The sequence below is a fragment of the Equus caballus genome, chromosome 3 (assembly GCF_041296265.1).
Source record: "Equus caballus isolate H_3958 breed thoroughbred chromosome 3, TB-T2T, whole genome shotgun sequence".
In the NCBI taxonomy this organism is placed as follows: Eukaryota; Metazoa; Chordata; class Mammalia; order Perissodactyla; family Equidae; genus Equus; species Equus caballus.
In genome coordinates this window covers 62251673-62264553 of record NC_091686.1, presented here as the reverse complement: position 1 = coordinate 62264553, position 12881 = coordinate 62251673, and the positions used below count along the sequence as shown (strand labels likewise).

General features: G+C 40.3%; 1 protein-coding gene across 7 annotated transcripts in view; it reads left to right on the top strand.

Annotated features, from left to right (window-relative positions):
- Nucleotides 1-12881, top strand: part of CFAP299 (cilia and flagella associated protein 299) — a 562838-nt gene that overhangs the window by 15521 nt on the left and 534436 nt on the right. For all 7 annotated transcript variants that reach the window (XM_001492815.4, XM_070262328.1, XM_070262327.1 and 4 more), the window contains exon 2: nt 3488-3618. In XM_001492815.4, coding sequence (XP_001492865.1) covers nt 3488-3618 — 131 coding nt within the window. The remainder of the gene's footprint in view (nt 1-3487; nt 3619-12881) is intronic.

The window sequence follows — 12881 nt, the reverse complement described above, 5'->3', positions numbered from 1 at the left end:
ATATTTGCAAAATATAATCAACAAGAACTTTCTAGCTAGAATAAAGCCCTATAAAGCAATAAGAAATAGATAAAATCCAATAGAAAAATGAGCAAGTTTAGCAAACAGGCAATTCTCATATGAACACTAAAAATAATAATTATATGAAAAGTTGCATATATATGGCATAATATCATTTATGAAAAAAAATTTTTAAAAATCATGAAACTATACCAAATATTTCCCCCTTTCGTGATCCCCCCTTTCCTATGTAACGAACCTGCTGCCAAGTGGGTGGCTAATCCCAGAGCCCTGGGCGCCTCATTTTCTTTCCCCCAGGCCTGCAGCACGCTTACAAACAACCCACTCCGTTATATTTCTTATTGCCACTAAAATGTCCTCCGGCAGCAAACATTTGGTTACCCAAAGCCTTGTCTTCATGGCAGGTATCTAGAGGTGATAAATTAAATAACTTTTGCCTTTACATTCCACGGACTACGGGGTACTCTTTACCACTATAAACAGGGCTTTTAATGCCTTTAATAAGATCAGAGACCCAATTCCAGGTAACTCAGAACCAATTCAGAGAACCATCCTTAAATTTCTATTCCTCTGGAACCGTTGCCAGTAACTAATTGTGATTCATTCAGGATTCAGTCAGAGAAGCAGAAACACACACAAACTTCATATTCAGTGATTAAACATTTGAATCAGAAACCTGATAAAAATGTTTGCTAGTACTTTTAACTTTTTATTGGCAGTCTGGCCAAAGCAATGCTACAATGAAAGCAAAGTGTTATAAATTTTGGAAAAAGGAGTCAAGAATGTTATTTATAGTCAGTATGATTATCTATTATGAAAGTGCAAGAAAATTAACTGGGACCCTATTAGAACAGATCAATGAGTTTAGTACAAAAATCTAAGATTGAGCTACAACAGTACTTTATTCTCTAGCAATAAACAACACAGTAACAACAGATAACACAAATAAAAGCTAACCGAGCCTGTGGGGGCAATGTCAAGCATTCTAGTAGGGGTAGACTTTCTCTTCTTTCTTTTTTGGATGAAAACCACCTGGGTGCCCCAGATGCTGGGTGCCCCTTGTCCCACACTCATCAGTAAGGAGTCTGGCTCACAGCAACTGACATGCGAACCACAAACCTGGTCTGTGCCTCACCCCGACCCCTACTCAGAGAAATAGTGCGGAGGCACTTCACACCAAGGGTGCAGCCAGGTCGGTGGTGGGGAATGGTCGGTTGTGGGGAAAAGGTTAGCACATTTTTACCTTACCTGAAAGGTAAAAAGTCAACCTGGAACACTCACTCACCAAAAATATCTTTTAAAAATTAAAGCGAATGGGGCCGGGCTGGGGGTGCAGCGGTTAAGTGCGCACGTTCCCCTTTGGTGGCCTGGGTTCGCTGGTTTGTGTCCCGGGTGCAGACATGGCACCGCTTGTCAAGCCGTGCTGTGGTAGGCGTCCCACATATAAAGCAGAGGAAGGTGGGCACGGATGTTAGGTCAGGGCCAGTCTTCCTCAGCAAAAAGAGGAGGATTGGCAGTAGTTAGCTCAGAGCTAATCTTCCTCAAAAAAAAAAAAATTAAAGTGAAATAAATATATATATATATATATATATTTTCAGTCAAACAAAAGCCAAGAAAATTTGTTGTCAGCAGACCTATACTACAAGAAATGTTAAAATTTAGGTGGTAGAAGGAAAATCATGTATCAGTAGGAAACTGGAGTCTCCACAAAGGAATAAAAAGCCCCAGAAATGCTAAGTGTGTGAAGAAAAAAATATTTTATTTCTCAGTTCCTTTAAAGATGATTTCTTTAAGGATAACTGAACATTTAAAGTGGAGAGATGACTCGTGGTTCCAGCAGTTAGAGCGTAGTAATGGGAAGAGAGGCAACCAGCTTCAACTTGCTGCTTGTTTTCTCAGTAGATCTTGTCATTTATCACAATATATGTTAGTATAGTTGAATGCAGAAGTATCCAAACGGTTTTGTGTGGCCCAGGTAAGGCACACAGGAATGCATAATTCATTCCGTATACAAAATGAATACACCAACTTTTTAATGGTCTTTATTATGTGAAATACTCTTTTGACCACAAGCAGTTCATATTCTGCTAGCAGAACCCCGCAGTCTCACAGAGCTCAGCTGAGAGTTCTTCCCATAAGCTCAGTGCCAATAATACATTTAAGAAAATTTACACTCAAATCATCGAGCTTTTTCTAAGTCAAACCCAAAACCTGCATTGCTCTTTCTATTAAATATTAATTCCACTAGGTGGAGGCATTGGCTCAGTTTTGTGGTTCAGACTAAAAAGGCTGGGGATGCCGAGTATAGTAAGCAGGGCAACAAGTCAGAAAGAAGGCAAATAGCCCCCCTCAAGGCCTGTTTGCATGGTGTCAGCTTGGCAAATGTATCCACATTGTTACAGTGGATATGCAGGTTCATGTTTGCTTTTAATGTTTAGCAAAGGAAAGTAGCAAGTTTCCTAGATTGATAGTATCTGAAGTTTTTGGTTTGAACTTTAAAATAGCCACTGTAGGTTGAATAGATTATTAAGCCTGCATCTTAAGTTTTTCCATTTAATCCTGTTAGATGGTTTTTGCATTCAGCAGTAGTGTAAGTGAGGGTGTATAACAATAAAATACATGCCGTTTTCTCTGTATTTCGGATTTAATTAAGATGATAATATAAGGACCATTATTAATGCAAACATGTTTTAATGTAATGCTTTTGTCTTTATATTAGTAACTTCAAGTAAAATGACACCTTTTCAAAATTATGGGGAAACTATTCTTTTTTGAATGTGCCATGCAAGTGACAAAAATGTGTGAGACAGTTCTTAAAGTAACTGAAATATAAAGGGTCTAAAAGATTGTGGGGAAATTCTTTTTCACTTTGGAGCTTTGTGTGGTCATCTTCTTAGGTTTCTACTTTTCTGTTTTTATTGGTACCACCATTATATGTAACAACATTTTTCTACATAAATAGGAAATTCATCTGCTCTTTATTTTTGTATTTGAAGTTATAATGCTCTGTGTCATCACTTAATTGACTTCAAGGAGGTGAGTCTGAAATGTTGAACTTTCTTGAAAGCAAACCAATTCTCTTTTTGTGCAGTTGGTTTTTCAAGTCTTTCTTGTGTAAGTACTATTGTCTCTAGTTTTATTGTTTTAAAGATATTCTATTAATTATCTACAGCTGTTTTCATAAATTGATTAAAAACAGCAGACTCTTGTCCTTCAGTCCCTTAGAGAGGATTTAGTGATTGATGTTATTTTTTTTTTTTTCATCTTACATCCATGGGAAAAGGATGACAAATCAGATGTTTATAAAAGTATTGTTAGAAAGAATTCTAAATTTTCATATCTGAAAATCTTGTCTCATTTGTGAATAATAAAGTTGCTTTTTCTTTTGAAACAATTATTCAGTATACGTAGGATAAAATAGGGTGTTTCATTCATCCACAGATCTAACAATTGATTTTCCCTGTAGGATGAAAGCCTGGCCCGCCAGTTGGTGGAGCTAGGCTACCGAGGGACTGGAGAGGTGGTGAAAAGGGAAGATTTTGAAGCGAGGAAGGCGGCTATAGAGATTGCAAGATTGGCTGAAAGAACCCAGAAAAAGTAAGTGTCTGTGTTCCAGATCTGGATTTTATATGATAGCATAGAGTCTATGGAAAAATCCGACTTTGTTGGGATTGTTATAATAATTTAGAAACGCTGGTTGGAGCAGGTAGAACTTGGAATATCTTAAGTCTGTATTGTCCAGATCAGGAACTGGAGCAATTGTGATATACTTGCAAGTAACCCATGCAACTCTGAGCTACTAGCTTAAGAAATGTAAATACCAAAATGTGGTCATCATACCAATAAGTTCCTGTTAAAAAGTATCTCAATATTATTGGCTTTAGGTATTTATATACTAAAAATATGAGTGACTTTTGCCTCAGAATTCTTTGTACTTTTGAGGTCTGTAAATCTTTGGCATCATTTATGTTCTTACATTTTTATAAGCATTGATTCATTCAACTCTATTAACAATCACTGACTTTTGTTAACATGACTGATATATGTTTATATAAAATATGAATCTAATAAAATATATTAAACATATGAAAGACATGTATACCTAAAGTGAACTGTCTCAAACTAAGACAATTTGAAAAAGACTTGACAAAATAACTATCTATTTACTTTTTAAAAATGAATGCTAAAGTTATTGGAGCTGGCCCTGTTGCCGAGTGGTTAAATTTCTGTGTGCTCTGCTTCGGTGGGCCAGGTTCATGGGTTTGGGTCCTGGGCATGACCCACTCCACTCATCAGCCATGCTGTGGAGGCATCCCACATACAAAATAGAGGAAGATTGGCACAGATGTTAGCTTCGGGTGAATCTTCCTCAAGGGGAAAAAAAAAGAATGCTAAAGTTATAAGTGGAGAGGATAATTACTTAGAAATTGCTATATTATTATTAGATAACATCAAAAAACCCCTCAGTAATTACGAGTAGAAATCTTCTGTGTATATTTTATTGTTTTGAGGAAGATTAGCCCTGAGCTGACATCTGCTGTCAATCCTCCTCTTTTTGCTGAGGAAGACTGGCCCTGAGCTAACATCCGTGCCCATCTTCCTCTACTTTATATGTGGGACGCCTGCCACAGCATGACTTGACAAGCGGGATCTGAACTGGCAAATCCTGGGCCGCTGAAGCGGAACCTGCAAACTTAACTACTGCACCAACGGGCCGGCCTCTCCTGTGTATTTATCATAAAAAATAACATTTAGTGGTGGAATATGAATTGGTTCTGGGATTGTCCGATTATAATCGATCGTCCTAATGGTTATCGTGTTTCAGAACCATAGAACATTGAAATTTAATATATTGACATTTGGTAATATATTAGTTTTCTATTGCTGCCATAACACATTACTACAAAGTTAGTGTCTTAAAACAACACAAACGTATTTATTCGTAGTTCTGTAGGTCAGAAGTCTAAGTACAGGGCTCCGCTGAGTTCTCTACTCAGCTTATTATAAGGTCAAAATCCTGAAGCTGGCAGGACTGAGTTCTTGTGTGGAGGTTCTGAGGGTGAATCTGCTTCCAGACTCATCTGAGGTTGCCGGCCAAAGTTCCTTGTGATTGAGGTCCCGTTTCCTTGTCAACTGTCATTTGGGGACTGGTCTTTGCTTCTACAGGCTGCCCACGTTTCTTCTCATGCTTTCCATCTGGTCCCTCTCCAGCAAGAGTGGATTGAGATCCTCTCACCCTGCACATCTCTCTGACTTCCTCTTCTGCAGCATCTTTCCTGACTCCAACCAGAGAAAGATCTCTCCTTTTAAGGGCACATGTGATCACACTGGGACCATCTAGCTAATCCAGGATAATTTTCCTATTTTAAGGTCTACAACCTTCATTACATCTGCAAAGTCCATTTTGCCATGTAATGTAACACATTCATAGGTTCTCGGGATTAAGGCATGGGTATCCTTGTGGGGGGCATTCTGCTTACCACAGGTAATTTATATAAAACTTCAATAATGTATTCAACACAGTTACACTCGACTTCTGTTCTTAGAAAATTGAAATAAGGCAAAGTACATGTGTATATTGTGATGTGTGTTATATAAAACATTAGGAGAGTCTTCTCTTTCTGTAGGTATCAATAAATGTTTATCAGTTAGGAGTAGAAGTAGAGAGATTTTTGTGAGATTTTATAAGGAGTTAATGTATATTCATGTTTTATTAGCGACACATCCTATTTCATATCACGAAGAGTTGGTCATATTTAAAGTGTAAATTCTATCCATGTACAATGCTCGTTTCGTGTTTGAGGATCAAAGTGGGTATTTACTCTATGAAATAGTCTCTTTAACTGGTCAGAGCTGGAAGCCATCAGGCTACTTAAGTGCCAGTCATGGGAGACTAATCCCCACCCTGAGATGCTAGAGTTGGAATGCCCTTTCATCTGCAGATCTTCTCAGGCTGCCTTTGTAATGGGATGGGCCCCATATGTTTTCTCTTGCCCCATGTGGGAGTCACTTTGCTCCTTTCTCTGTCAGATTCATTGTAGTGTTATTGGCAGCAGGGCCAGCAGAGAGTGTCCTGGAGCCAAATATGTCCTGTGCCTATATTTGCTGGAAGATCACTTTGAAAATAGGTATGAGCATCTGACTGCCTGCCAACTAGGACCAACTGGAAACACTGGATTCTACCATCAGATTATTTTACATTAACTTCTCTAATGTGCAGGTGAGCAGCCCCAAGTAGATCACAATCCTTTGCTCTGACAATCGGAGAGCACCTATTTCAAGAAGTGCTGGCACGTAAGAGTGTGTCACTTACTTAGAATAGTTTCATAGGGGAAAGAGTCTGAAGAGGTGAAACTTAAAATATTAGGAAAGGGTATTTGGTAGGTATTTTGAAAAGAAGAAGGCATAAGGTATGTCAACTTAAAAGGCAAATTTGCCTGTTATTTTATCTCAAAATGAGTTTATTTGGGAATAGCCAAAAGAATTGCAATTTGGCATGTGCTTGCTATGGCAAACCACAGGTAAATCCAGAAAAGAAAGGAAGGGAGAGGCTTTCATAGAGAAAAAGGGGAAGTAGGGAGGGGTTGTTATGAAGGAAAGTCCATTGGGGGAAAATAAAAGTTCAGGGCAGCAAGGGCTTCTCATTGGCTGAGCTGCAGCATTTCTCACTGGCTGGGCTGTTGTCAGGTGGGGAGAGACATCTTCCTTCAGTAGTAAAGCAGTTTTACTTCCTGTGGAAGATGCAAGCCTCTGTCTCTTCCTGTTTGGTGCAATTGATAATATGTGATAGGGTGTGGGAGCTCCCCCTACAGGGCTTCCTGACTCAGTTTAGTTAAGGTTTCTTTTATTAATTTCCACAGGAAAAAAAAAACTATCTCTGGCTTTTATTCAGTCAGTCACCTTACAAATGCTTGTAGACAACTATACTGCATTAGGCACTGTGCCGGGTGCTGGGGATATGATAGAACGTAAGAATTATTCCCTGCCTTTAAGAAATTTGAGAACTAGATAAATGACAAACAATTACCTTGCTAATGGGAATGTAAAATGGAAAACAGTTTGGCAGTTGTTCAAAAAGTTAAACATAGAGTTACCATATGACCCAGCAATTCCACTCCTAGGTATATATCCAAGGGAATTGAAACCATAGGTCCACTTCAACACTTACATACCAATTTTCACAGCAGCATTATTCATAGCAGCCATAAAATGAAAACAACTCAAATATCTATCAACTGATGAATGGGTCAAAAAATATGTGGTATATAGATCCAATGGAATATTATTCAGTCATAAAGAGGAGTGAAGTACTATTACACTCTACAATGTGGATAAATCTTGAAAACATTAGGCTAAGCAAAAGAAGCCAGACAAAAAGACTACATATTGTATAGTTTCATTTATATAAAGTGTCCAGATAGGTAAATCCTTAGAGACGGAAAATAGACTTGTGGTTGCGAGGGGCTGGAAGGAAGGGTAAATGGAGAATGACTGCTAATTTTCCTTTTGGAGTGAAAAAGATATTGATATTTATTGCACAATTTTGTAAATATACTAAGAACCATTGAATTGTGCACCTTAAAAGTTTGAATTTTATGGTATGGGAATTATATCTCAGTTAAAAAGGCAATTACAATAGAAGATAATATATGCTGTGATGGGTGCTGTGGCATCACACAAGGAGTGCTGAGTTAAGATTTGGGGGATGCGAAGAACAGGGAAAGCTCTTCTTAAGGCGTCACTGCTAAATTTTCTCTTAAAGGATAAGTAGGAGTTAAGCAGGCAAAGAGGGGTATGAAGCTGGACACATCCACTGTGGCTCGATTCTGTGATAAACTCTGCTTCACAAATTATTCTCTCTACCTTTGTCTTACTTTGTACCTGTTCCCTTGCTAAGACTTTTTTCCCCTAAAGCTGTGCCAGCTATAGGCCACTCATTTCCACATTTACTGGGGTGGTGTTGGTGGTGGGTGGGTTCTGCTTTCTCCTAGGTCCCTCAATTTTTGCTTCAAAACTGTCTCAGCTTCACTATCATGTAAATATCATCTCTCATCTCTCCTCCACTGAGATTCATGCTAGCTGGGTATAGTAGCCACAAGGCGGAGGCTATAAAGGTTGGAAAGAAGGGATGGGAGTAGTTTAGCTTTTGTCCTTTTGTCGAGACAGTATTCTTTTCCTCAGGGGCTGGCCATGGCATTTACTGAGGTGGCTCCCATCATAAGCTCCAGAGAATTTCTATTTGTAGTGAGAAGCTCAGTTGATTTCCACAGGTGATGGAGAGAGAGACCTTGACTATTTGCAATACAGGTTGAACATTGAGGTCTAGTTAGTGCTTATAACTGAGTCATCCCTCAGGCTTAACATCTCCTAGATGAGCTTGTAAGATCATCAGATGCTGCTTTGAGACGGCTTATCTTTTCAGGTGATGAATTAGCCCCTCTTAAAACTGCTCCTGGGATCATGGCCTTATTTTACCGAGACACAGCATCTGAAACGCAGATAGATGGAATAAGTGGCAGCCCTGATAGAGCTGGTAACTGCTGGTTGGCTACTGCCATCTTCTTGAGAGACCTATGATGAGCTTCTGGGAATTCCTTTAAGGCTTCCCTGGACTTCCCTGGAATGTGTAGGGATCCCTGTGGTCTTTTTTGCTTAAATGGAGAGGCTGTCTAGGGTGATTTAGGGGAAGGTTCTTGTGTGCTTTCATCCTCTGGTACATCTGGAACTAAATGTAAAAGCCACACAAGCCCTCAACCTTTCTTATTCTACCAGCCTAGCCAATTTATCCTCTGTCAACTACTTTCTGGTATGATTTGGAGTTGTCTTCTTCAATTTATTTTTAAAAATAGGAGATGGAAATATCTATTACTTGACAGGATACTCTTTCAATTTTATGAAGGTGAAGTTGGATAAAAGGCCAAAATTTGTTTCATGTAAAATGACTATCCCATTCACTTTATGACCCAAAGTGAATAGCATATACTTGTGAATTAAATGAATTTATGTAAGTTTAAAGTGTTCTGCTAGATAAAATCTGATTTCTGAGAAATGGCTTCAACTTTTGCCTTTGTTTCAAATATTGTGTTTTTAAAAAGTTATTCTCCTATGTTTTGTAGCTCACAAACAAAAAATATAGGCTTGTGGCTTGTTGCTGATTAGCTTCTCTGGGAGGCAGACAGTGAGAGTTAACAGCGCAAAAGGTTTGTTGGAGAAGCAACACCCGTGAAAGGAAAAGTGAGGAAACAGGGCTGAGCAGGGTCAGAACGTTGATGCCAAAGTTACAAAGACTCTCCCAGCACAGTGGAGAGCTCCAGAATAAAGGTTGTCCATTGAAGGAATCTGGCATTGTGTGAAATGGTCAGGTCCTAGTACCCCTGCTATGCACACTCATTGGCTAGGGGCTGCCCCCAAAAATGTGTGATCTCAGCTTGAAAAGTGAGGCAGACCCTGAAAGGGTTAACAGCTGGAGGCTGTCAGCCCAGAAAACTCCTCACTGCCAGGTGGTGAGGTCTTTCTCCAAGGGATATTTGAGTGATGCGTCTCCACGCCTGCCACTGTCCGCCCCTTGTGACATGCAGATCCACTTTGAGCATGCAGGCAGCAGCTTCTCCGGAGCACTGAGGGCCTCTCTCCCTGCGAGGAAACTCAGAAGAGGAAAGTCAGTAGGATGAGCTACAGTTCCCATCACCCCTGTTGGCTTGGGGGCCAGAACTGGTTCTCATCTCTCCTTCTGCTATCCATTCTGAATCCTCTGCCTTTAGCTATCACCTCTTGAAGTCTCAAACATGAGATGGCCAGGATCCTAGTAATCCTACTTTCCTCAGGCTGGGGTTGCTGCGTTTGTCTTTCTCAGTAAACATTTCATAAAGGAGTATCAAGAGGTGCCCAAGTGGGTCCCTCAAGTTTGTCTTATGTTCCTCCTTACTCCCATTCTGTAACAGCAGTCCTATTTATCCTGCTGATCAGCATCCAGTACTCTTCACAAAATAGTGTCCCCTCTTCTTGCCTGCTGGTCCCTGAGCTTAAAAAGCCCAAAATGTTCATGTGGCAGCCATAGCTTGTAGTTCAGTGGGACTCTTACTGTTTTCCCTAGTGAGCGTGTCCTAAAAGATGGCAACTCATCCTTGAAAAGTGTTGCCTCTAAGCTGGCAATTCAGCTGTGCCTTCAGTGGACCATTCTGACACTTTCAGGCTGACAGCTTCTGATGGTGTACAGTGTGATATGGCAAGAGGATCCCATGGTCATGAGCTCTCTCTCATACCTTTTCGTTGTAAAGGGAGTTCCCTGGTTGGGATGCTATGTTGTATTAGATTCCATGCCTATGGATCAGGTATTCCATAAGCACTCCAACTAAGGCCAAGGAGGCAGAAAATGCACACTCATATCTGGAATAGGTATTCCCATGGGAATGAACTGCTGTATCTTCTGGGACAAAAAGGGCCCAGTGTAGTCAAATCACCAGCAAGAGTCCCGTTGTGATGATGCCCTACCAGGGGCTCAGCATTGATCTCTGTTGCTGGCAAATTGGACTTTCAGAAGTAGAAGTAGCTAGATTGGCCTGGGTAAGTGGGAGTCTATGTTATTAGGGTATAGCCTTCATCTGTTGTACTTTATTCATGTGTCCATCATGCTAGTGAGATGACCACTGACAAGGGCTGGCTGACATCAATTGGCTGAACCCTTTTGTCTATTTGGTTGTTTAGTGCATCCTTTTTGGTGGACATTATAAAAATTTTAACTGTTTCACTCATTCTCATATGTCCATCCATATGGCTCCACCTCAGACATTCCTGGTCTCCAATCTTCCCAACTTTTTTCTTCCCAGGTTCCTGCGCAGCCAGCCAGGCCATTCTACTGCCTGTGAGTTTCTTCTGATCTTTGGGCTAGTTCTTTTTCCTTATCTTTCTACACAGAGTGGATGATCAGATGTGTCACCTGAAGTTCTGCCCATTGGGAAGGTTTTTCTTCCCCACTGTAATTTAAGGCCATCCCTGAAAGTTATGGGTTTAATTGTGTTCCCCAAAAGAGATATTTTGAAATCCTAATCCCGAGTACTTTAGCATGTGACTTTATTTGGGAATAAGGTCATTGCAGATGTAATTAGTTAACTTAAGGTGAGTTCATATTGAAGTAGGATGGGCCCCTACTCCAGTAGACTGGTGTCCTTATAAGAAAAGGGCCATATGAAGACAGACACACCGGGAAGATGCCATGTGATAATGAAGGATTCAAGTGATGCATCTACAAGCCAAGGAATGCCAAAGATTTCCAGCACACCACCAGAAGCTAGGAGAGGCAAGGAAAGATGCCCTTACAGGTTCCAGAGGGGAGCATGACCCTGATGATGCATGTTGATTTTGGACTTTTAGCTTCTGGAACTGTGAAACAATCCATTTCTATTGTTTTAAGCCACTCTGATAAGATACTCTGTTACAGCAGCCCTAGGAAACAAATATGCTGAGCAAGTCTTTATCCCGAAAAACTTAAGTGGTGGATTTCCAAATCTTTGTAGGGTTTATCTGTCCTCTTCTGGAGTGCATATGTCTCATAAAAGCCATGTGCTAGCCATCTCTTGTTCATTCTTTCAATCAGTGTGTGATGATTTCGCTGATGGAATTAATCAATGTGATATTCTGTGGGATGTCCAGTTGGTCCAGATTCCATTATGACAGAAGACAAGAATGTTAGCATAGCCCTGGGACAAAACTGTGAGCGAATATTGTTGCCTGTTTAATGTCTATTCACTGATTTTGACCTCATTTCTCAATTGGGATAGAAAAGAACTCAATCACCAAATCAATAACTACATACCACATGCCTGAATCCATATTAATCTCTTCTAGCAACTAGCACTGCAGCTGCAATCAGGACTACTACTTGGATGAGCTTGTGGTAGTCTACAGTCATTCTCTGGGATCTAATACGGGGATTGTGTCAACTGCCAAGTATGAAAATCTGAATTGAATATTCAGATCAGTGGTCCCTGGGTGGATCCAGGGACACAATGGACCTATTATAAACCAACCCTTGGCCAGGACTCCATTTGTTATCATACCCCCTTGTGCCTTCACTCTAATAGTGGGACCACAATGATGCTTTGGATCTCCAGATACCAATCTTAGCTATAACCTTGCATTCAATAGTCTTATCAACTGTCAGGCTATTTTCCTTTCCTTGTGTATACTTATTTAAGTAAATGGTCGTAGGTCCCTTTGGGGGAAGAACAGAGGGAATCATTGCCATGGAACTTGCTACAGTGTTGCAGGTCCATTCCTCTAGGACCTGGTAACTTCTTCAGTCCACAAGTTCCTGGTCTGAAAACTGGATTAGGTATGGATACTGGGCAAGGCATCATGGCTTTTTATTGGGATAGCGGCCTTCAACCTCAGATAATCAACTTTGATTTCTTGTTATGATATAAATTGAGTAGTACCTTTGTTGACTACCCATCTATTTCGCCCCAAGGTATGCTGTGTTCAATAAACCAATTCCATAACTTTCTGCACATTAGGGCCCTTGGTAACCACTCTGAGTTTATTGGTCTTTATGATAATTACAAGTCCTTGGCTTCTTATGATTAAGCTCCATCTCTTAGCTTCTGTTGCATCAAGGCACTATTATTCCTATTCCTCTCAGCAAGCCTAGGTCTGTGACAGGCTCTTTTACATTTAGCCCTGGCCTGCATTGGAGAGCCATCACTGAACTTCTTGCTTAGTGATTCTGGTGCTATTTTGACCAGTGCATTTCTGATGGCCTTGGTCTGGGTCCTTTCATGGACCCTAGCCCTCTGGATTTTCTGGTCTCATGTAATATGTCCACTCTAGTGTGCCTATTTTCCCAAGCCTTTTAATCCCTTTCT